This window comes from Perissodus microlepis, chromosome 3 (assembly GCF_051167445.1).
Source record: "Perissodus microlepis isolate ML-2025 ecotype Zambia chromosome 3, ASM5116744v1, whole genome shotgun sequence".
Taxonomy (NCBI): domain Eukaryota; kingdom Metazoa; phylum Chordata; class Actinopteri; order Cichliformes; family Cichlidae; genus Perissodus; species Perissodus microlepis.
In genome coordinates, this window is record NC_140463.1 from 14,328,981 (window position 1) to 14,355,285 (window position 26,305).

The 26,305-nt window shown below is 38.7% G+C and overlaps 2 protein-coding genes across 2 annotated transcripts; one reads left to right on the forward strand and one right to left on the reverse strand.

Annotated features, from left to right (window-relative positions):
* Window positions 1-968: 968 nt before the first annotated feature.
* LOC146390067 (ladderlectin-like) lies at window positions 969-2,599 on the reverse strand. The gene is made up of 5 exons (XM_084920336.1): window positions 2,539-2,599; window positions 2,090-2,199; window positions 1,835-1,969; window positions 1,572-1,683; window positions 969-1,294 (listed from the first exon to the last, which is right to left on the reverse strand). Exons 1-5 carry the CDS (start codon window positions 2,597-2,599, stop codon window positions 1,224-1,226), a joined length of 489 nt encoding a protein of 162 aa, XP_084776462.1. The 3' UTR covers window positions 969-1,223.
* Window positions 2,600-14,249: 11,650 nt separating this feature from the next.
* Window positions 14,250-26,305, forward strand: LOC146390068 (toll-like receptor 2). Its single transcript, XM_084923150.1, has 12 exons — window positions 14,250-14,331; window positions 17,803-18,083; window positions 18,914-19,070; window positions 19,186-19,335; window positions 19,890-20,096; window positions 20,189-20,311; window positions 20,436-20,586; window positions 23,642-23,806; window positions 23,915-24,094; window positions 24,169-24,309; window positions 24,386-24,894; window positions 25,500-26,305. Exons 2-12 carry the CDS (start codon window positions 17,804-17,806, stop codon window positions 25,900-25,902), a joined length of 2,466 nt encoding a protein of 821 aa, XP_084779276.1. The 5' UTR covers window positions 14,250-14,331; window position 17,803; the 3' UTR covers window positions 25,903-26,305.

The window sequence follows — 26,305 nt, forward strand, 5'->3', positions numbered from 1 at the left end:
TCCTTTATTCCCTCGACTATTGTTTCTTGATCTGTGCTTTGACAGGCAGCAGTGTTTTTGATTGGTGTTTAAAAATTGCAGGTTGTATGAGTTACCCCCTCTAACTGCATGTTTGTGAACTTTGGGAGAAAGCTGGAGTACCCAGACAGAACATGCAAAGACCACACACGTTATCTGTGCCAGGTGGTGGATTTGAAAGTGGTGAGGCAACAGTGCTAAGCACTGCACCACCATAGTTAGTGAGATCAGGTTGATTGGTTAGTATCACATTCAATTCAAAATCCTGCTGCTCACCTTCCGAATTATTAACAATATATCTCCAAGCTACCTCATTGAGCTACTTAGATTATACACCCCTACTAGAGCACTAAGATCATCTTCCCAGTCACTTTTGTTCTGTGTTTTTAATGCCATCTAACATGCTAGCATGTTGGTACTTTGCCATAGCCTTCATCCTTCCCTGTTACTTCATCTCACCCTCTTGTATGTTAAGCACTTTTGTACACCACTGGTTTTAAATGTGTTATATAAATAAAGTTTGTTGTTGTTGTTGTTGGTGGTGATTCTAAATTGCCAATAGGTGTGAATGTGAGTGTGAATGGTAGTCTGTCTCTAGCCTTGCGACAGACTAGCAATCTATCCAGGGTGTACCCTGCCTCTGGTAGTTGGGATAGGCTTCAGGCCACCCATGCCCCTGATAAGGATAGCTAATAAGAGAACAGACGGAAATAGGTTTTGTGTTGTTTGATTGTGTAAATAGGTTGTGTGGGTAAGCTGCAAAGAAAGTCACCTAAATCTGAAAAAGGGGTGAATGTTGTTCCATTTAATGAAATATGCACATAAAAATGTGCTTTTATTTGAAAATCAGGATGTTTACACATGGATTTCTTTCATGTTTGGCAGTAGACCAATGAAAATATAACATACAACAATGACTCACAGACCAATTTGATTCAATGCTTAAGAGTTTAATAATGGAGGCGAGAGAGAAGAGTTCATGCAGTCGAGTGAAGTTTTGCTAAAAGCATTCTTTCCATTACACATTCATTTTGATGCTATTAAAAGAGACAACCCAGCTCCAGGTTACGGCGTTTGCCGATTCATTCCTTATGTAGCATTACAGCGAAATAAAAGGAGTAAAGATATAAAAAGGATTCTTCCGGGGTAATTGAGATTATTTGCTTCTTTGTTTGGTGAACTATAGCTTCACGTCAGACAAGGAGTTATCTTCTTTTCTTGACGCAGACAAATGGGTATCGATAGTTACAGGATTTGTCATTCATACACTTCAGTCCTGCAAGCAGCAAACATTGACATTAATTGAAACCATAATTATTTACACACATACAAATCTATACTAAAAGAAATTAAAATAAAAAAATTAAATTTGTGGAAAACACAACACTGTGTAATTGTTGTTTAAAAAACAAGTTTGATTTGATAAAAAAAAATAAATAAAAAATACAACAGCTGTCTTGTTACTAAATGAGAATTATTTGGGAAATCGTGGATACTTTGACAACATTTTCCCCTCAATATTCATAGAATTATACTTTCATTTGAGGATTCACCTGTCCAGTTCATGTGTAGGCAGTGCTCTCTGCGCCCAATGTTGTTAGGCTCTCCACGACACCAGTATGCGTATGTAAAAGGAGTTCCATCAATCCAAAACCAATAACGCTCCTAGAAAAAGCAATAAAATCGACAATAAAACATTATTGAATATTCATAGCATGTAGCTTGTTTTTAGAGAGACTGTTTTTCAAAGCCCAATTCTCTATGGCTAGAGTAATCTTTCTAACTGTCAGACCATGCATAATTATGAGTAGTATACCTGTTGAGCATCAGAGCCTCCAATCCATGTAACTGGGTAACTGTGAGTGGAACGATATATGACCCTCTGAATCTTGCGGTACTCTCCAAGGCTGTGTACAGATGCCAGGTTTGCATGCATGGACTGACAGTGTCTCTGTAGTGGAGATCAACAGGCACCAGAAATTTCAAGATTTGGGATTTAACAAAGCAAGACTTCAGAAAAAAAATTAGCAAACAGAGAAAGAGTAAATAGTAAATCCAAATAACTGTTTACCTGAGCTTCCGCCCAAGTATAGTGAAAGGGAAAGTAGCGGAAGTATCGGTTTCCGTACCTACTCCAACCAAAATACCAGTGCCGGAATCTCTTGACGATAAGATGCTGTCCTGAAGACGAGCAAAGAATACTTTAGTAAAAGCAATTTGTGTTTTTCTTGGGGTTTTTTTTTTTGTATAAATGTATTTATATGTACATGAAACTAATTTTATGAATGACTAACTCTTAAAAAAACACACTCTTTCTCCTACAAATGTAGCTAAAAAAATATATAATATTGACATATCATTCTCCTGTTTAGCATGGCAGAAATGAGACAAGTTTGGGGGAAAATCAGTAATATTCTGACTGACGTGACTGAATTGATCCCTCTGCATCTTCCATCTAGAAAAGCAGGGCAAATTAAAACAGAAGATGATGACTTTAATAAATAATACTGCAATTCTCACCAGCAACAGTGGTCACAACCATCACTGCACAAAGAAGTGCAGACACAGTCAGCAGCTTCATGGTGATATTCAGAATCTCTTTAAAAAACAGAAGACCCAAAGTGATTGACAGTTTATTAAAGAAAAGAAAAGAAGATAAACTGTTTTTGCAGCAAACCTTTTGTTGAATGTCTTGTCTTATTTCTTGACAGCACCACCCAGTAGCTTCAGGTTTCCAGTGAGAAGATGCTTAACAGCTTTGACATCAGGGCTTTTATACTGTTCCCTTAGTTTAAATCAGGAACTACTTTTATCTGCTCCCTCGCCGCAAGGTGTCGCCACAACGGGTAGCTCTGCAAGTGCATTTCATAATTTTTGACATGTACGTCATGTGACTCATTGCACTTCTTTGTTTCCTCACCAAAACCAAAATAACTGCCTCATGCTGACTTAATTTTACATTGACTGGTTAACAAAAAGTTCCCACAGAGTACAACCACAGAACATCTGATAAAGGCTTACTGTGTCTTGTAGAAAAACACACTGTTAAATAAAAAGCTGTGTTCAGTGAGATTAAAACATATTATAATTATTGTTGTTACCAGTGTTTGCGAAGTAACAATATTATATAAAGAAATATCCCTCCAAGAAAGCCAAGAAACAATCAGTATGACTACTTTGGTCCTCTTATTTTCCTAAAAGAAACAAAGTCAGCGAATGTACTCCATTATGATAGTTTTAAATAATGCTAACTAAGTTGACATTTGATGACTTTTTAGTTTTTCATTAGGTCTTTCTATACACAGCATCTTTTAGTCATATTAGTCACAATGAGAATGCTAATATCACTAAATCTAAGGTAAACTGTGCATCTCCTTGACCTTTCACAGTATGCCTACAGGTCTCAGAGCAGAGATGCCATGGTCACATTGTTTATCTTAATTTTTCAACAGTTGGTTCTCATGCAACATAACTATTTCTTTATTTTTCTCTGACTTGTTTTTCTGTTCAGTTTACATATAGTGAAATGTTCTGTGCGCAAAATTGCTATTGCCATTCTAGAGCAAAGTTACTGCTTTTTTCGGTTTCATTATGCACAACAAAACAAGGCTGAATATTGAACAGTCATTTATGTTCCTACAGCAGAAACTGTGGACGGTGAGTTAAAGATGTGAGTTTAAGATGAAATCATGATTCTTGTGAAATAATGTCTGGACTTCAGTTTTGAAGCACGTTTTGAGACCTGCTACTTCTTCAGTCTAACCGAGGCTAACTGATGATACCACGATAATGAGTTTATCTGTCGGTCACAGACTTGTCTCACATACAGCTTCTTGATTAGTTATGTGCGATGCATATTAAATAAAACAAAAACTGAGTTACAATGCACGAGCAATGTGTAAAAAACAAAATGCACCATTACTACTTAGAATAGAATAGAATAGAATAGAATGGCCCTTTATTGTCATTGTATATGTACAACAAAATTATGTAAATTATTAAACATGTGCACTTGGTTAATTGATCACTAGTAAGTGTCAGCACCTCTATAAAGACAGAGGTTTTGGCAGATACAACGCATAGCCAAATACATTTGCTTTAACACCTACATGGCAGACATGTCTGGCCCGGATCTGGTATCAAGCCAGCACTGCTGGCTGACTTCTGGCATGGTAAGTGGTTTGTCATCCAGAAGTGGGCCAGACCTGGCATAGATGACACTATTCATGTGATGGCATGCCACATCTGGCCCAATTGTGGTTTGTTTTTTTTATGGCCCAGGCTCATAGAAAACAGGTCTGGCATGGATCCGGCATCAAGCTGGCACTTCTGACTGACTGGTGTCATGGCAGGGTGTATGTCAACCAGATGTGGGCCAGGTCTGGCAATGATGGCACTATTTATGTTCCTATTTTCATACTTTAGTTAGAAGATCCAAATACCATGAGGCAATACTATACTGCTATGGTAGCGAACATTTCAAATGCATGTTTGACATGTTTGTGAGTGTACACTTTATCCAAAACCTAGTGAGGTTACCCACATAGCAACATTGGTATGGCCCACACATGGGGCAGCACAAGGCCAGGTAGACACGCTTGTGGTCCTGTGAAAAAAGCTGAGGTTTTCTTGGTTGGATGGTCTAGAGCAGGGGTCTCAAACTCGCGGCCCGCGGGCCACTTGCGGCCCACGTCACCTCTACTTGCGGCTCACATATTGACATGAAGAAATATTTTTTTAATTATTATTCAAAAAATGATTTCATATGAAGGCAATAGGCAGAGTGTTACAGGCATAGCCCTAAAGAATGTAGCCTCATGGGCAGTGTAGTCCGTGCTGCAGGGAGAATGGACTCCCATACCCGTTATGTGTCTGTGAGCGCAAGGGAGGGAGAAAAACGAGAGTCGAAAAGTACGAGCTGTCACCGACCAGAAACGGGAGCTGGAAGCATGTAAATATAATAATAACCACTGCAGCCAAGAAGAGTGCCTGACGAGCCCAGTTGTAAGTACGCTATTAAGACTCGACTGTACGCTGTGTTCGTGTTTTGCTCTGAAACAACAAGTTCAGTTGGAGCAGCCTTTCAACGCCTCTCTCTGTCTCTCGCTAGCAAAGTTGACCCAGACAGTAAAGCTAGTTTTCGGCTATGAGCCTGACACAGAACCGACATATTAGCCAGAGGTCCTTTTACTATGGTTCGGAGCCGCGGACCTGGCCGAGGTAACAAGAGAGTATAAACAAAAAGAAAACAATTTTCACTAGCAGTCAAAAACTAATGTGTACACTTATATCTGCATTTTTATTTCATTAAATACAAACAAAATCATAGCAGAAGTGCTGCCAGGTGTCTGGCCAGAAAGAGAGGACCAATTTGTTTATTTGGCAGTTCAATGAAAGGCTTCAGTTGGTTAAGAGTGAGAAAGAAAATTGCGTTAACATTTGCAGTTTTGTCTTGTTATTGTCATATGAAGGCTGTGTGCAGGCAGGAGTGGTGGACCCAAAGTGCAGACTCACGGAAACAAAAGGAGAACTTAAATACAGCTTTAATGCTGGATGGCAAAACAGAAAACTGGTTGCATAACAATACAAAAATAAACTAATCCGGCAGGCTGGCAGACAGACAGACAGACAGAACACACAGTAAAAGATGATGGTAGATCGTGACACTGACACAGAGAAACACAGGGCTAAAATACACAGAGGGAGCAATCAGGGAATGGGTAACAGGAGGGAAACACAGCTGGCCTAACAAAAATCAGGCCTAACCAGATGGGAGAAGCAAAACCAAATACATTAACATAAAACATGGACTTTGAAAGTAAAACAGGAAACATAACACAGAGACACAGACTTGACACGGGGATACAGCAGACAGGGGAGAGAGCAACTATGGATCACAGTCAGAAAACCAGAACACTAAAACTCAAACAAAACCCACACAGAGAACCTAAACTAAGAATAATCCTATAACCCATAAGACAAAGCTAGAATATAATGAAATAAACAAAATCAAAGAACCAAAAACCCAAAACACAGGGTCAACGACCCAGGCACCCTAACAATATTTGAAATTTGAAAAAGCAAACAAAACTGATTTTAGGAAATATTAGTGGGTGTTTTCTGTTTTGTTTTGTTTTTTTCTGTATGACTTGAACACTAAAGTGGCCCTCCAATGAGATGACGGTGCCAGCAGTGGCCAGTGGCTCATTTTGAGTTTGAGACCCCTGGTCTAGAGCATCCAGGAGTGAAAGACATGAGCAATGATTTTAGAGAAGCAGCTTTGCTGCTCATCAATCGGGGGACAGTTATAAGGCTATTTCCAAACAACCTAAAGTACAGAATTCTAAACTGAGAAATAAAAAATTGAAGATAGCGTGGAAAAAATTCATCCAATATGAGACTGTGCAAAGATCAGAGACACTGCAAAAACGAACAAAACAAATAACTTGAAAGCTTCATCTTAGACACTGCAGGCCTCAGTTGGCAAATACACTGAATGGATTGTTTGGCAGAGTTGGCAGGAGAACAATCCCTCTCTACAAAGGATATAGCATCGTGCCTTAGATTTGCAAAGTTGTATCTAAACGAACAATAAGATTTCTGGAATTGCAGGTGTCTGGCCATACTGCACAGCACTATGGTTGGTGAAACCAGCTCCAGGTCTGGGCAACAGCTTTCAATCTGTAGATCAGATGGAAGAAACTGTAAAAAAATGGAATAATTCTGTTTTCTGTTATTAATTTTACATGAAAAGAGTACGTAACAGTAACAACTTCTGTTTAATCACCTGGCAAAATATTTATTACATTTACAGATCAAACGGGACCCGTAACAATTGAGAAGAGCAATTACATAAAGTAGGCAGGCGATGTAAATGTTCTTTTATGTCTTTAAGCTTAACCTAGAATTTACTTACAGGTGCATCCTCATTGAGAATACTGTATTAAAAACATGGTTAGCGACAAGACTGACATATATTCAAATAATGTTTGTGGAAATGCACAAAACAGTAATAAAGTAAGACCAAAATCTTGTCGCATACACTCTTAATTTGGCATATCAGATCCAGTGCTTTGTGAACTGTGTGCTGGTTGAAGGCAGAAGCCTTGGCAGAACACAGGGACACAGGGAAGTGGTGAGCCTTCACTTCCACTTCCTCCTTAAGAATGACTTGGTGACTTTCTATATCTGACATGTGGCTTTAGTCTCAGCTGCGATGCATTTAAGCATCGCAGCTAATTTTGGGATGCTTTTGCATTTATGTTGAAAAAGGATCAACAACAAGAAATCAATTTTTCTAGTTTTATATGACATAAAGCAGCCATATCATACTTTCAAATATTGCCCAAGTACTTTGGGTCAACCTAAAGTAAGGTTCTTTAATGTCCTCCGGAGAGGTTTTAGTTCTATTCAAAGATTTGGTTCTTTTTGGTCTGCTCCCTTAGAAGAGCCAGCTGGCACAGCTCTCAAATGGTTCTTCATTTAGTATCTCTCAGCGCCTTCAAATACAAAGGATGCATGTGTGACATGTTTATTCAGTGTTTTTATAAATGTCTTACTTTTTGCATTTGCTACTGCTGGTAAGAATAGATATGGTGTTTAAAGATTGGACAAATGTTGTTAGCCATTTTCCATTTTGGAGGAGTAATTGGCTCCTTACCCAGTTTCTCATTAACACTTATCTGTTTGCCTTGGGTCATTTGTTTTGGAATAAATGCACTCATTTTCCTAAATGTACAATTCTTATTGAATTGCTGAAGGCCAGTGTATACCTGCAGTTTTCGGCAAGACAATGGATACTATAGAAGTACTCAAAATGGGAAACTGCTCTATGGTCAGTGGCTGGAGGAAAAGGGCAGATCTCCTCCAGCTGTATGGACGAGTGAGTGTATATGTTTATTGTTGACCCTGCTCTGATTGATATTTTCAGTTTATACATTTTGCACTCAGCTTTGCAGTCTTTGTCCTTTCTGCAACAACAGAAGGACAATGTTTTTGAATTGCAGCCAGTTGTTCCTACTTTCTATTCTCTTCACTTTCTCCTAACGTGGCTGAATTTAAATCCAGGTCCCCAGCTCTCTATATGTGCTTACCTGGCCTCTACCACTACACTACCTGCATGGATTCTCCACAGAGCTGGCTCACCTCAACGGGAGTCGGCTCTTCTCACACGCTCCAACAACAGAATGGCACATCACTATTTTATGAACCCACATTGAACTTGAACTTGAAGTAAAGAAGTGGGGAGAAAAAATAAGAAGAAAAAGTGGGAGCAACTGACACAGGCTGCATTCTGGTTGATGCACAAGCACTTACCAAAAGAGAAGAACAGAAGACAAAGAAATGACACAAGACACAATATTGGAAAGCACCAGAGTTTAATAATAACTAATCATGGTAAGCCCATCAGCAGCCTTTAGTAACATAACTAAGGGTTGAACTATGATCCCACAATCAAACCTCCAACTGTAAGTTTTACCAAAAATTTGCATTTCAGACTTTGAATTTAAAATACCTTTCCTCGCATACATTGTTGGGTTTTGGATGGCAGCTAATATGGGAAAAATATTATGTCATTCTTTTGTTCCTGTTAACACTCATTACAATGTTGTGGCTTTTTAGGGAGCCTTTAGTGACCTAATAATAATAATGACTTATAACAATCAAGCCTAGAAGTAATGAGTGCATGAAGTAGCTCTTTAGCATCACTGTAAGACAGAGGTGGGCAACTCCAGGCCTCAAGGGCCGATGTCCTGCAGGCTTTAAATATCACTCTGGGTCAAGACACCTGAATCAAATGAGTAGTTCATTACCAGGCCTCTGGAGAACATCAAGACATGGTGAGGGGGTAATTTAGTAATTTAAATCAGCTGTGTTGGATGAAAGACATCTAAAACCTGCAGGCCCTCGAGGCCTGGAGTTCCCCCACCCCTGCTCTAAGATATTTCAGGATGTGTCTACTATTACTGATATTTGTCAAATGAAGCAGTCCTACATATTTAATGTGTGTGTTGAAGGACATATCTTGGCCAGAAATGACTTCAGGACTTTTCACCCTGTTACTGAAAACCATGGTACTGTTATCTGTATGCAGCTAGATACCATTGCCTCTTTTTCACTCGTACCTACCCAGCTCGACTCGACTCTAATCAGTCATTATAGCAATGCGGCTGAAAGTCCTGTAACATCATTTGTGCGTGACACAAACACAACACAACCACAGTGGACATTGACAATAAGTCATAGAGTGAGCAGCAGGTACTATTGCCTCAGAGTTGTAACCACGATGTTTAAGAGGCACAAAAAGAGACACATATGAGTCATCATCTTATCATGGTGGAGGGGTTGAGTGTCCCAGTGATTCCAGGGTTATGTTGTCAGGGACGCTCGCCCTGGTCTCCCGAGGTGGAGTCAGAGTGATTCAACTAACCTCTATTAGTCCAAGGGGCCTAGCCAAGTGCAGCCATAAGATAAGGCACGGGCCTGCCCTCCTGAAGGTCAACCACCTGCAAAAGTACATAAGAATCACATTTAGAATAAAATTATTAAAATAAAAAATAAATAAATGAAGCTTAAAGCCAACTCTCATCCTGTAGCAAATGAAAAGAGGTGGGTTTTAAGAAGTGACTTAAAGTGGACAGTTAGGAAGCCTGTGTAAAATGCAGCTGCAGCAATTTCCCCAACTTAGGTGCTGCCACAGCAAAACCTCTGTCCCCTCTGAGCTTTTGTTGTGTCCTGGGCACATTCAGGAGCAGCTGTTCAGTTGACCTGAAGGACTGGGAAAGTACATGCAAATGTAAGTGCTCAGAGAGATAGGGTCGGGCACGACATTTTAAAGACTTAAAAACAAAATAATTATAAATGAACTATAAAATGAACGGGCCAGGCCAGTGAGGCCAAAACAGAAGAAAACAGGCTAAAACTCTCTTCTGTGTATCAGTTAAAAGTACAGCTGCATTTTGCACCAGCTGGAGACAAGACAGGGAAAATTGGGAGACACCAAAATAGAGCACAGAGACACTAATCATGGCAGCACAGGAACAAACTCTGAGCACAAGATCCATAGAGGCAATGATAATGACAAATTTCTGAACAATTTTGGTTAATCAGTCATGAAAAACACATGGTTGGAAAGACAAAGGATATTGTAGCTTCCTTAGCACCTCTGCAAACATTTGATAAACTTTACGTTGTGTGAGCCTTATAAAAAAACCCAACAACAACAAATACAAATTTCACCTTTCACACTCTGGAAGTGTTTTTACAAACATCTATTTCCTGTGGTTGAATCTTTTAAAGATGATATGTTAGACATGAAGCCACAACTCTTGTGACATAATGTTCGTACTTCAATTTATATTTCTTAAGAATACAACCGCAGCTGTTGGCTAATTGACGATACTATGATAGTGAGGTTATTTGCAAGTAAAAGACTTACATGCTTTCCTTGGGTATTTGTATGAATTTTACACGAACCCTGGCGTATAACACAGACAGACCTCTAGATGCATTTTAGTGAACTATAGTTACAGTGTTTGGAGCTGAAGGCTGTTTCTCCGACTCAGACCAGCTCACGTTCAGCTCTCATCTGACACTGCCACTCCAGGCCCCTGCTGCTGCTGGAAAGAGGGGAGACATGGTTAGCATGATGCAAATCAACTGTACCAGCCAGCCTTCCCCAGCACTGATCCCTCAACCCACTGCTCCACCCCTCCCCTTCGGCTGAGCCACAAACCACAACCCGTCACATTCAACTTTTACATACGTGTTGAATGATATTTGACCTGTTTCATATTTGATAGCATAAAAAATTACCATAATTATGATTACAGTACTTTACCATGTAATGTGATGCCTTTTCCTGAATTGACCCGAACTCCACCATGATAAGCATTTTTTGTAGCTGGTCACCAGGTCTGCACACATGTTGTGAGGCATTTTGGCTCAGTCCTCTTTACAGAAACTCTCTAAATCTTTTAGGTTTCTTGGCTGCTGCTTGGAAACTCCAAGCTTCAGCTCCCTCAGCAGAAGTTCTACCAAGTCGAAAGATTAGCTATTCCACTCTATGAGCTTAATGTGGTTCATTTTTAGCTACTGCTTACCTTGCCAGTATGTTTTGAGTCATTTTTGTGCTGTTAAGCTGTTTCCATCTCTGTGTGACTGTGGAGATGGTCTTCTTTGGGTCACAGTCCACATTACGTTCCCTCCAAAGCTGTTTGGTATGAATTCAACCTGCATTTTTGTCTTCTTCTGACCACAGCATTTCTGATATTCTGTGTCTATCTTAAAATAAGAGAGAGAAATGAATCTACCATAAAATTAGAGACCATAATTATTTCCTCCATTTTAAGGAACTGGATTTTTGTTCATATTCTGGTTCTATCGTAAAAAGAGAGAGAGAGAGAACTGAAACTACCATAAAATTAGAGAGTTGAATTATTTTCCCCACTATAAGGAACAGTGGTTACACACATTAGGAACAATTTATTGTTCTGCTACCTGAGAGCTAACTGAGATTAAAACAATACTCAGAAGTGGGATTTGGTTGTGGTTGTTGTTTTGGTGGTGTTGCTGGTTTTCTACTATAGGTCTCGTCCCAAAAGCACACACATTCATGCAGCGTTTTTATCTATGTCTAAGTGCAATCTAGCATTCACACATGCTCTGATGTATGCATCAGAGGCAACTTTGGGTTCAGTATCTTGCCTGTTGATACGTAAAGCGTCATCCACCAACTTTCCAGTTGGCAGATGACCTGCTCTACCACCTTAGCCACAGCTGATCCAATTTTCTTTTGGCCCAAATGTTTGCTGGTTGACCAAAAATTCTTTATTGTTAATACTATAACATTTTGTTTGTTTGTTTGTTTTCTATCATCTATATATCTTAGAGTGGACAAAAACTTTTTTTTTGGAGTGGCACAAATAATTTGTGTGCCTTCTGATATGATGCAGCACACCTGATTGTTCTGTAAATAGTTTTAAAAGGTTATATAAAAAACGGCTGCATTTTATGCTCTGAGTCAATAAACTTAGCTAGCAAAGGGAGGCATCCACACTTAAGCCAAATCTGGTAGGAAGTGCCCTCACCTCTACTAAACCCTTAGCTGTCAGTGGGTTTCTTTTTTTGTTTGTTTTCCAAATAAGATCAAAACTCAAGAATGAAAATCTTTCATCTTGATTTTGCACCCTGGCAACTGGCAACGACTGCTAGCCGACATAAAGCTGTAGGTAGGCTTTAGGTTTTAAGTGAAACTGGAAATTGGTAATTGCTTTGCTTTGGTCACTAGATTGTTGCAGTTACTTGTTGTTTATAAAATATGTCCACTGACGTGAAAACACTGCAACTACAACCACGAGATCCAGCATTAGAGAAACTGTGAGGCAAACCAGACTACAGTCCCATCATGTGGTAAGATACCTGTATTGCAAACTACCATGCAGGTATAGTCACAATTTGGATTCTTTAGGAAAATTTAGGGGCGTGTGTCATTGTTCCTCAAATGTTGATTCTGTGTCGAATTTTATTTTTTTAGTTTCTGTCTCAATGTTGTTTCCTGTTTTATTCTTTATGTACTTTGTAATGAATTTAACTTTCATTTGGGGGTGGCTGTAGCTCAGGTGGTAGAGCAGGTCAGCCACTAATCAGAAAGTCGGTGGTTCGATCCCAGGCTGCCTCCTGGCTGCATGCCAAATATCCTTGGGCAAGATACTAACCCCATGTTTGCCTACTGGTGGTGGTCAGAGGGCCCGGTGGCACCTGTGTCCGGCAGCCTCGCCTCTGTCAGTGCGCCCCAGGGCAGCTGTGGCTACAATGTAGCTTGCTATCGCCAGTGTGTGAATGTGTGTGTGAATGACTGAATGTAGTGTAAAGCGCTTTGGGGTCCTTAAGGACTAGAAAAGCGCTTTACACTACATTCAGTCATTCACACACACATTTGGGGTCCTTAAGGACTAGAAAAGCGCTATACAAATGCAGGCCATTTACCATTTATCTTGTTATTTCTGATGTGTTCCCATTGCATTTCTCACCTTTTCCCTCTGCCCTCATTGCCTGGTGTATATTTATTGCCTCCACTTGTCCTTTGTTGCAGTCTCCTTCAGTTCTGTGTTTTGAACTCAGAAGGAGTATACATTCATCTCTGGATTTAGCAGGGTGCCAGTGAAGAAAAGCCAATATAGCAGACTAACAGGGACTAAATATATATTAGTCCCTGTTAGTATTCTTGCTGCAGCAAATTGGATTAACTGAAGTCTTTTACAGTAGTTCAGCCAAGAAGTAATAAATGCATCAACTCCCGAGCCATAAGAGAAAAAAAAAAGATATAAATGAATGGTGAATGACCCTGTGTACTGTCATCATCAGTCTCTCAATTTTTTGAGAAACTGATGATCCCCCACCCGACATGGACTGGTGTCAGTTTGAAACGTTGAAACAGATCGCTATGTCTGTTTCCCTACAAGTATGACACAGTGCCCTGGGTTATTTATTAATAAGTAAGCCAAAATGCAGAAGTCTGTGTGAAAAACTAAGTACACCCTTACTGCTGACTGATGATGATGTACAACAGAGCCGCCTGTATCCCGTTTTTCAGTTTTAGTCAGTTTAACTATCATCAGCACTGTGTGAAATCAAAAAATATTTATGCTCGTCTGGCCATTTTAGCAGCGAGCGGTTCGGGTTGAGGGGAGGAAGACAAGACACTGTACACTATAAATATAAAATTTTATTTATTATTTATATGATTACAATTACCTTTATCCAGTAACATCATATTAAAACATAGACAAGTGCAATTTTAATGTATATATAAATATATATGCTCGCCTACAAACTCTGCATGGTAGTTGTTTATGTGTGCCAAAAGGAAACAGGAAATCATGGTCATGGTACTGTGCACACAGCGGTTGAAGCATGTTCTGTAACTGAAACCATGTGCATGATAATAATTTTATAATACTGGTACTTCTCCAGCCAGTTTTTTTTCCTGATAACAAATAGTATATGTGATTAAATTTAACAAAATGTAACACAGTTTATTTTTCTCTTGATACAACTTAGCCTAATATAATTTTCCAATTTTAGTTCAGAAAGTCTGAAAACAGTTAAATAGTACATTTGAAATATATTTTTAAACTTTTGCACTCACAAGGTTTCCTCCCAAAGTTCACGTCACGCTCACTACCTCTTTTCACACTTGGTTCCAGCTGTCACCCCTGAGATTTATACTTCCTCTTTATGAAGTCATAAAACACTTTAACTCATCCTGTTGTCTTTAACGAGTTTCAGCAGTCAGCTCGGCAAAAATATAAGGTAAGACTTTGACAAACTTCTGACAGAATCCTAAAACAAACCATGAAAAAAACTTTATGCTGTAAAGTTTTGCTGATTTTTACAAGATTGTTTCAGTTTTTATTTTTAATTTTGCAGCAGCAGTGATGATACCATCGGCTCTGTCACAGATAGAGAAAAAAGGGGAAGAACTTGGGTTGAGTGCTGTAAAAGGCTCAGTAAAAGCTGTTTGCACACCAAACTAAGGATTGCTTTATGTCTCAACCACCACTTTCCACCAAAAGAAATATATTAAAAATAGTTTTATGGTGACATACTGCAGAGTAGCTGCATTTAATGTGAAAGTTGAGGTTCCAAAAGTGCATTTCTATCACCGGGATTGAAAAAGAATAAGAATAATAAAAAATTAGAAATTAATTAGGACTTTATTGTCAATATTCAATCCTATGCAATGGTTTCTGAGTCACCTCATTTTAAAAAAACAAGAAACAAAAAAGAAGAAGAAACAGGTTCAGGGAAGAAATACTGTATATAATCACTTCTGTTTGTGTGTTTGTCTGTCTGTCTGTTTTTTAGCAGTCTAGCATCCACAGTTTTCAAGATATCGCTCACAAATTTAGTATGGTAGATGGTAGATGGTAGATACCAACAACAGCTCAAGCTAACTGAACTTTGGTGAAAATCGGATAAAGGTCACACCAAATGTGAAAATCAGTATAAACGTTATAATACCCACAACATTTTATGGATCGTCTTCAAAGTTCACAAGCACATGTTTAGTCCTAGGGGACACGAGTCCCTGGGTTGACTAAGCATTTGACCATAACCTTCATTTTTAGCACCCAAAGTCAGAGTTAAACTTGAAAAAAACATGTACAAGAAATGACATTGAGAAATACATCATGTGTAGGGGCATGGGGAGATCTGTATAACACACCTTTTTTATTTTCTCAATACGATCCCCTATGACATCACAATGATGCCATAAAGTTTCTCAGTTAAAGTTATTTATAAATATATGCTAAAATCCCAAGTTTTTACAGCTCAAAGGAGCCAGCAGTTTGAGCCAAGTCTGTTTCTAGGTAAACATTATAAAACAGACTGATTTAGGATGTAATACTTTAATGTCATAGGTGAAAGCTTAGGGTCACTTGAGATAGAAAAAAATAATTTTCCAACTTTAAGCTGTTTTAATCGGTTTTAAAGAGCTCTTTTTTAAGTTCTTTAAAACATTATCTTTAAAAACAAAATTATATGACTTTACAATGAAAAGAGAAGATGAATAAACTAGAGTAGATTTCCATATTAACAATGCTAACATCACTGATGTTAGCATTGCGGATTGCTAATGTCAGTATTAGCAATGCTGACATTAGCATAAAGCTGTTCTATGTTTCCCCTTCAGGGGGAGTTATGGTCTACCTGAGTGCTCTTGTTGAAATGTTCAAATACAACTGGAAATACAGTATATTAGGCAAAGAAGTTTTTAAAAAAAACCTTAAAAATTAGTATTTTGCATGACCTTTTCACAGTATCAAAAACAGGAAAAAGTTCCCTGTGATGATATCACAAGGTCATTTTTAAAGTCTGCAAGTGAAATCAATTGAGAGCGCTGCAAGTCCTTCTGTGATGAACTCCATGAAGACGGGGGCAGATGAGGAGAATGCTTTTTGTCTGAGCTCTGTATGAACAGGTGAATCTAATAAAGTCCTGAGTCATGACTAAACTGTTTCTGTAACATGTAATCTGACAAATAAGAGGGGAGTAAACCAGAAACAGATTAATATATGAAGATATAAATGAACCATCCTGAATAAGGACAGTGGGGACAAGTCAACAGTGGTGTGTTAAAGGTTTACATCTGGTTATAGAATTTAATGCCCCATTATAAACACAATCCAACAGATGGAGAGAGTAAGTAGATATATGTCAATTATATCACCATAATCCAGGAGGGGTAAAAAGTTGGCAGCAACAAGCCTTTGACTTGCAGTGAAAGATTTCATAAAAAGAACTTCAACTTAAGCCTCAGTTTGTTTATCAGGCGGTCAATATGTAGCTTTAAGGAAAAACTATTATCAATCACAATACCTACTGTAAGTATCTGTATGAAGCCACAGTTTCAACACAAATTGTCTTGAGCAAATACAAGAGAGGTAAGTACTGCAGGTATGCTGTTTTTATTTGAGAACAACATGATCTTGTTTTTTTCAGCAATTAAAATCAGTCTGAGCTGACACAGCTGTGACTGTATAAAATCAAAAGCCAGCTGTAATTGTTTAAAAACCATCTTGATGATTTGAGCACAATAAATAATTGTATCATCTGCATAGAAATGTACAAATGCATTAAAATTATGTCACAAGCCATTAACATAAATAGTAAATAATTCCAGCCCTGGGACAGAATTCAAAGAAACCTTGAATTCCTGCAAAAATCCCCAGCTATGGTATTTGTTTTGCTGTGATGAAACATGACCTTCACTGCAGGATGTGAAACAGATTTTTGCCATATTTATGTACATCTGTTCAGATCACATTTAGCCCCGGTTTCCTGTCCACAGCTTCATATCTGTGCTCATCCGTGAATGCAACATCTTGATACAAATCATATACCTTAAATAGATTGACAGGCCTTTCTTTAGAACCTCACCTTTATGTTTAAGCTAGCTTTTAGGCTTGGCGAAGGTGTTGATCCCTGTTTGTGTGTGTCCGCGTTAATTTGCAGAACAAAAAATTGATCCTAATGGGATATGCAGCCTGGTTTAAAATTTGCAGTGGTGTATTTGGCTTTTTGGACCTACCTTTACATCAATTTACATACTACATATTTCTATTTTAACATTTGGAAAATTCCGTATGGAAAAATAACTTTAAAAAACAATTACAAATATCTGTGTTATGTTTTATACAGTTTCCATTTTACATTACATTTTACATAATATGTAAAAATGTATGAATCGAGTTGTGATTAATGTATGAAAAATGCACAAATATTAGACAAGCATTTGCTATTTCTGGAGTGAAAGGTGCAAAGATTCTTTTTACCATGGGATGAACTGCTCTATAAATGTATAAATATAAAATGCTGAGAAGTCAATGCTTTGAGATGATATTTGTTGCTTCCTGCTCTGATTTCAATGCACTGGCTTTGTTCAAAGAAGATCAATACCCTGGAGCCATAAGAATGGAGGCTGTTATTTGCAACATGACTGAAAACTTCATGTGCTTATGCTTTAACAGATGAAACCATTTTGTGTAGGGTGTGTGACAAGCTGAAGACATCTCTGTTTTCTGATAACACCTTTCACTTTTGCAGAATTGTGTTGTGAATGAAACTTTTTAGGCTTCCTCTTTGAAATTGTGCTTCTTCCCTGTTGTTCTTTCACTTCTGTGTGTGGGTCCTCTGCATTCTGAGAAGTATGACTCACTTTCTCCCTGATTTATAAATCCTCTCAAACACTACTTCATGTCCTTCACTGATTTCATGCAGCATGAGACGTCCAACCAGCTGCTCCTCTGGTCTCTTCTTCATCCTCGTCCTCCTCTTCCTCTCTGAGAGCTGGGGCCAGAGGTTGAAGACAGACAACAAGAAGCCATCCTGCGATCACTGCAACCAGCAGCTCTTCTGTAACTGCTCCCACAGTGGATTCACCAGTGTTCCCACTGTAACAGGCAGAGCCTTGAGTCTTGATCTTTCCTTTAATAAAATAACAGCTGTGACGAATGATGACCTGACGGGCCACATGCAACTGAAGGTTCTTGATCTCCACGGTAACACATAAAGTATTGATGGAGTGGGTGTTGGTGGAGGGGCAAGCTGTGGTGATGAAAAAAAGTGAGAAGAATACCAACAGCTAACTATAAAAAAATATTCTTTTGACAACGTTTTATTTTGAAAAGTGAGACTATTTCAGCCTTTTTATCTGCTTTTTCTGTAACTAGTAGGATCATCAGCATATCCCAATGGACAAAATACTGGTTTTGTCTACTCACTCTGTATTGTTGCAAGTTAAAATTTGAGAAAAATCTTTTTTTTTTTTTTAATAATGGGAGTCAGTTGGATTTGTGGTTGCATGTTTTAGTCATAAGGGATGTAATTTGAAGCCAGAAGTCATGTTGTAGTGATAGTCCGACTGGGTGAAAGTCTACCAAAGTATATACATTTGGATGTGTAAATTATGCACGTCAAGGGACACTATGGCCATGAAACCTTGTCCTGAAATTTACTTTAAAACATTGAAAAGGTGATTTCAGGTTAAGTGCATGGCATCATCACACTCTCACTTGAAGACTCTGGGGGGAGGCAGTCATGCATAAAATGTGAACTATGATTGTGAAAAACTTGATCCAAAGTCTTGTTATCTATTTAAATATTTACTTTACAACAAAGTGTGCCATGAACAGGGGCTCCCAATGACATTATGATGTTTTGTAACAAGTCATTACAAATCCTTTATCTGCTACAGTTACTTTTTACTTGTTTATTTTCCAGTTGCTACAAAAAAGACTTGGCAGAGCTCTGGGATTTCAATTCAGTGTTTGATTTTCATCAATAAAATGTGTTTACAATTTGTTTTAAGATAGATGTTACTATCCTCCAGGCAATGGCTTAGCTGAGATCCATCCATCAGCTTTTGACTCTCTGTGGAGCCTGGAACAGCTGGATCTCTCTTACAACCAGCTGACTATGCTCAACCACAAATGGTTCAGCAAGCTGGAAGCTCTGCAGCAGCTCAACCTACTCAACAACCCATACAGGTAATAAGCTAAAGGTACCAAAATTGTGACAAGACAAAAAAAAAAAAACGTAAGTTATTATTATTATTATTATTATTACATTATGGTTATTTTCTTTTCCTGTGCTCTCATCTAGTTACCTCGGTTCTCCTCCAGTATTTGGGGCCCTAGTCAGACTAAGGAAGCTGGCCCTTGGAGGTCCTTCTCTGAAGGAGCTCCGGAGAGGAGATCTGTCTGGAGTCACCCAGCTGGAGGAGTTAACTGTTCATGCAAACAACCTGACCAGGTTTGCACGGGTTTTGATAGTGGTGTTAAGTTACTGTCTTTACTAGTGGTGGTAGCTTCAAATTAGTATCCTTTATTCTAACTGCCTTGAGTCTTTTTTGTTTATGGTTAACTGTAGTGAGGCTATGAATACATTTTTATAGGTGGCTATAGATGGCTAAAAGTAAGTTACTTAGTAGGTTAATGAATCAACACGCTTTATGAATTTTCTTTGCTATTGCAAAATTTAACCGTTTCCATCTCAACTTCAGAAATGTGTGTCAAAATAATGAAGAATAACTAAGAGACATCTTTAAAGACTCCTATTTATGGCATAACTCTTTTATATATAATTTCAGTTATATATAAAAGTTACTTTTTTTAAAAAGTCTTTAAAATGTGTTGGTTATGGTCTATTTTTATGGATTTTTTATCCTTATTTGGGCTAACAACACAACACTTCTCTATGTGCTTTTACTAAATATACAAATCAATATCTGATGCTTTTATTATTGTGTATACTGTCTTCCTTTTCACATATCCTCAACTTTTAGCTTCTGTATCTTGCTTCTGCAGCTATGACGCTGGTACATTAGCACACATTTGGCCGCTAGGTCATGTCACCTTGAGTCTCCATGGTCCTTTTCTAACAAATGTGACCTTGGCTGGGTCTATGATTGATGATGTGTCATATCCTGAGACACCCATCATTCTGAAAGACATCAATTTGATTGGAGTTCAGTCTGTTCAGCCCTTTAGTAAGGCAGCCAAAAGGAGGATCAGGTATGGACATCACTTCTACTTGGGTAAAACTGATATTCTAACAAACTGGGAAACAAACAAACCTATTCTTCCTCTGTGTTGTAACTCTTCAGGTATTTGACCCTACATAATGTTTCTGTGTCTGACGAGGCTATTGTTGACTTCCTGGTGGTATTAGATGGAGTTCCACTGACCAAACTTACCATAGAAGATGTCACACTGATAGGCGAAGGCTGGTAGGAAAAAAGCACATTATCTTTTTGGCATATGTCCCAGTTAGCAACTTTGGTTCAAAAGAAATGTTTGTGTATTATACAGGAAATTGAAAACAACGAACTTGTCTTTTTTGGTTGGGGTTAGGTGGGAGAAAGCTAGCCAAACTGATCACAGAAGCATAGATGAGTTCTACATCCGTAACGTTGCAATTCTGGATGTCTACAAATTTACCTCACTTCTACAATTGGGTTTTCTGCTGGAGTATCCAAGAAGGGTGTCTGTCATAAACGCCAAGGTAAAAATCATTTTCTCAATATGTTCCTAACTGTGGAAACAGACAGCTTAAATCTCTGAGACAGCTTTCTGTATCCTTCCCCTAAACCATGATGGTGAACAGTCTTTGTCTTCAGGTCATTTGAGAGTTTTTTTGAGACCCACATGTTGCTACTCTTCAGAGAAAATTTAAAGAGGAGGGAAACTTACGATTGACAATGTTCCCTCTGCTGGCACGGTCTCTGCGCACTGAAAGTCTGCGTTGCGCACAAAGAAAAAATCTAACCTGAATTGTAATTAAAATTCAAACTTCAACAATTCTGTTTTGCAGTGTTAGTCAGTAAGTGACTGGCTGCTCCCGTATGTGACTAGAACGATGACACCTTATCCCATAGTCCAGTCAATGATGCGATTCACATTCGTATATACGCAGCTAATCAACGTCATTTACAGGCTATGACAGCGTCCTTATGTGCCCACACCGGTGTTTTAGCTAGCAAAGCTGTGGCTGATGTGGAGTGAAGCCACGTTAATGACAACATGTACAACCATTGGAGATGTCGACCAATCAAAAAATGATATGGCAAGTTGTTAAGAAACGGGGGAAGTTTTAGGAGTGACGCTGGTGTTTTGAGATGTGAGAGATTTGCGACGTTTAGCGCAAATCTTGTGTAGTTAGTGTGTAGTGTAGTCAATAGTTTTGTTGTGTGTGTCAGAACAATGAGGCGACTGCTGAATGTTACAGGTGTTACAGCAGTGATACATCTGCTGTTGTCAGGACTGCAGGTATCAGGCTGTTGTTCTCCTTTATCACATAGTGGACAGAAATTTTTTTTTTACTTTTTTGAAGAAGTAACTATATAATTAATTGCCCAACATTGGTCTTTATATACTGTATTTTGCAGATAGAGTTACAGGACTCTCTCCCAGACCACAGACTCAGACTCATAATACAAGTCAGAGCTTTATGGAAAAAAAAAAGAAGAAGAAGAAAGTTGTGTTTTCAAAATTCGAGTTCAAGTTATTTTTTACTTCCAGTAGTGTTAACATACTACACAGGTTAATGACTACATTTTTGTTTTACATTTTCATTGTAAATGGGCTAAAGCAGTTAATTAAAAGTAGTCGAACATAAATGTAAATGCTGTAATTTGATTATTTTAATAAACCATGTAACTTGGATGGATTCAATGCTGGTATAACCACAGTGCACACGTCTGATGTCGCTCATAGTGGTCCAAGGAACTGCTCAGGAGGTTTGTGTGTTCGCTCAGACACAGGAAAAATTAGAGGGAACATTGACGATTGACCCTCTTAAATACTCTTTCTCATTATTGAATTCACCTGTGTATGTAGGTCAGGGGTCACTGAGCTTACCAATAATTAGTTCTAAAGGTTTTGGAATCAATAAAATGACAAGAGTGCCCAAATTTATGCACCTGCCTGGTTTTGTTTAAACAATTATTGCACACTTTCTGTAAATGCAATCAACTTCATTTCACTTCTCAAATATCACTGTGTGTGTCTTCTATACGATATATTTAACCTCCTAGGACCTGGCGTCCACATATGTGGACATCACATTTTGGGATGTCTAGACGAAAATACTTAATTTTTCTCTACAAGGGCCTGATATCCACTTATGAGGACATTATACTGCCACTGTTCTATCAAAATTTAAAACCAATGTCCTCATACGTGGATTTCATTTGTCTCAGAAACAAAAATTAGGTCAAAAAAAAGAATCTGGTAATTCTTTGTTTTTACATTCCTCAGGTCCCAATCAACCCAAATGGCAAAGAAAAATTTAAAATGCATGCCATGAAAGAGTTTGGGTCTTAGGAGGTTAACTGACATTTTTAATTGTAACAACCAACAATTTATACAGGAAAATAATGACTATTAACAACATTGCCCAAACTTTTGCATCCCACTGTAGTATGCTGTGCCAGTCTCTAAAGTGACCAGCTCTGTAATGTAAGCTGCTTGTGTAACATTTTGGAGAACAACTCTATGGAAAATATTGATTAGTTTACTCTCTAGAGACATTTTTCAGGATATCCATACAGTGATCAACTATGATTTTGAAAGCCTTGAGTTCACTGTTTTCAGTTGAAGATGGATGTTTTTAAGCTGACAAAAAAAAACTAGTCAGATGAAATCAAAACAAATCTGTCTAGCGGAACATAAACAGACACCTAGATGGTCTGTTTATTTTGTTACGTATCTTTAGGTCATCTGTGAGTTTGGCTTTTGTGGAGTTTGTGTGAAGATGTGGATAATTTTCAGATCAGCATGTATTCAAGAGAAAGGTTTTAGCTTACAGGTTTTAGCTTACAAGTTTTACTTGTATATACTATTTATACATACCATAGATGAAGATGGCCATTTCATCTAAAAACTCTTGTTTTTATTTTCTCTGACCCTAGTGCAGTTGAAATCAAAGCCAGAGATTTGTTGAACTATTTACTGATATTATAGATTGTATCAACACATCCCTTTCATTTTAAGTTTTCCTTACAGAGTTAACCTCTTCAGGAGACATAAAATCAAACTAAGGATACTTGCAAACATGTTTATAATGGCCTGCATAGTAGTTGGATGCTCTTTCAAGTTTCTACATGAAACTTTTTTACCTGATAGTTGCTACAATATACTTTGTTCATAGACTGTTTTCTGCATTGTACATGGAAATGGAAATGATTGCCAAAGATGACCCATTTTCCTGTGCATGCAATATTTACATCTGTCCACCCATTTTCTTTAATTTGGCTAATCCAGGGTCATGCAGGGGCCCGGAGACTATCCCACCTTATAGGGTAGCAGGGTACACCTCGGACAGGTATCCAGTCTGTTGCAAGACTAACAAAGAGAGACAGATAACTATTCGTTTTCACAATCAGACCTGTGGCCAAATAAGAATCAACGGTTTACCTAACATGTCTGTCTTGTGGACGGAGTTGTGATGCAAACTGGAGGAAAATACTAGGGGAGACACTAATGGAACTAGTGTCTCCCCTTACCTTACAGCTTCCCACTTTGCAGTCTTATTGATGAGTTTTGGTTCTTTCCTTTAGGTGTTTGTGATGCCTTGTCTTACGTCCCATCTGCTGAAGAACCTGCAGTATCTGGACCTGTCTGACAACCTTCTGACGGACCTGACTCTGGTGGAGACGCTTTGTGGTACAACACAAACTTTGAAGGACATTCGAGTTTTAAACTTCAGTGGAAATGCTCTGAAGGTGAAGTATGAAACTTTAATAAAATCTGTGTTACCTACAAGTATTCAAGAATTCTGAGGATTGATGACAACAAGTACTTTCCATCTTTCATTCCCCATTTCTGTCCAGTCTTTGTCCACCGTGAGCCGACTGGTCACAAAGTTCTCTAAACTGACACACCTGGACATTAGTAGGACCGGTTACAGCTTCATGCCCTCAAGCTGTCCTTGGCCTTCCACCCTGCGATTCCTAAACATCTCCGGGGCAAAGTTCACAGCCATTACCCCCTGTCTACCCCAAACCCTGGAGGTATGAAGACCATGTATTGACCTGGCAGATTGACCTGGCAACCTATTTTTTTCCTTATGCTTTATTCTTTACAGGTGCTGGATTTGAGCAACAACAACCTTAAAGATTTCACTCTACTTCTGCCTGTACTCAGGGAACTGTATCTCTCTGGCAACAAGTTTCTGAGGTTGCCCTCTGGGCTATCCTTCCCCAATCTACAAACCCTGACCATCCAGGTAATAAGTCAGATCATATGTTTATGCTTCTGATCCTCTTAGTGTTTCCATTATGATACACATTTTATTTCCACAGTCAAATACCCTGAACATGTTTGGCAAAACAGACCTCCAGTCATACCAGCGACTCGATAACCTCCAGGCTGGTCAGAATAAGTTTGTCTGCTCCTGTGACTTTGTCAGCTTTGTCCAGTTGGAACTCCGAGGAGGTGGAGGTATACAACTGACAGATGGAGTGGACAGCTACATCTGTGACTCCCCTTTCTATCTACATGGACAGCCAGTGGATCAAGTCCGACTCTCAGTTGTCATGTGCCATCAGGTTTTGTTTGTGTCAGTGAGCTGTGGCTTGGCGTTGTTTGTAGCCACTCTGCTATCTGTGGTGCTGTGGCGCATCCATGCCTTTTGGTACCTCAAGATGATCTGGGCATGGCTCAAGACCAAGCGTAATTCTCGACAACGGCAGCAACGCAGAGATAAGGCAGACACAGAAGCCCTGATATCCTTTGATGCCTTTGTTTCCTACAGTGAAAGAGATGCTGGCTGGGTGGAAAATTTTTTGGTACCTGAGCTAGAGGAGCCAAGGTAAATTCATCAGTTTTTGTGATATTATTTGACATAATTTCAGCCAAAGTGTCCACATTGTCATTACTGTGTTCATCAGTAATAAAGGTTTCAGTGTAGTTTTTCTGAACAAATACAACTATCTGGCATTTTTAAAAGGGTAGTTCTGACATCCGACAATGAAACTGCTCTCTGTGTAAATGCTGAATGATATAGGTAACTAGAGCTTTTGGCTACTGTTAATGACGGTTAAGAAGACAAAATTGGGTTTCAAACATAATTTAACCTAAATAAACTGAAACACTTCCAAACTGGGTATATCAACCTCTTTAAAAAGCTTCCATTTTTTAATAACCTAAATTTTGGGGTGATGTAGAACACTTGACATGGAAGATCTTTGATCAAGATCTGAGTCCAAAACAATGTGTTATTAAAGCAAATTTAATAGAGTTTTTAAAATTCTTGCGTTAACCATTTTTTAAATCATACAGATTTAAACTCATGAAATGATTGCAAAACTTTTAAAGTATATTAATTATTTTGATTGTGCAGTCTCTGGCTTATACGCTGTATACCAAATTAGAAAGTAGAAAGACTGAAAGCTGCTTTTTTCTTCACTTCAACAGTGAAAGCAGTTCTGGGACTAGGTCGACATCCCACCGGCCCTTGACTCTCTGCCTTCACAAGCGGGATTTCCTTCCAGGACAATGGATTGTGGACAACATCATGAATGCTATCGAACGCAGTCGGAGAACTGTCTTCATCCTCTCCGAGAATTTTGTGCAGTCTGACTGGTGCCGCTATGAGCTTGACTTCTCTCACTTCTGGCTTTTTGATGGTCATGCCACTGGTGAGGCAGCCATTTTGATCCTACTAGAGCCGTTGTCCAAGGATGATGTCCCCAAACGCTTCTACAAACTGCGCAAACTGATGAGTTCCACCACCTACCTAGAGTGGCCACAGGAGGAAGAGGAGAGGGAGGAGTTCTGGAGGAGTCTGCGCAATGCTTTGAGAGGAAACGATAACTAAAAGAGCAGAATATGATAAAGAATGAGAAGAAAAAGAAAGAGTTGGACAATAAGGGATACAAGAGAGGGATAAATAAAGTCAAAGTAATGCTGTAGCATTTTAATTCACTGATATCCGAGTCATCATTACTGAAAATCACAACCCTAGCTCCAAACCCCAAATTTATTCCTGTGTTTTGGAGAAAAGCAAAAAGGACGGGGTTGTGGTTGTTACCAGTTTCTGTCAGTCCAAGGAGGTGGCCTCCTCCACCAACTAGGACATCATTGTCACTAGGGATGGGAATTGATAACAATTTAGCAATCCCAGTTCTTGTTTCACTTATCAATCTCATTGTCTCCAATGTGAGAGTCACCACCATCTCTAAGCAGCATATCAAAGACATTAAAATCATACTAATTAATTA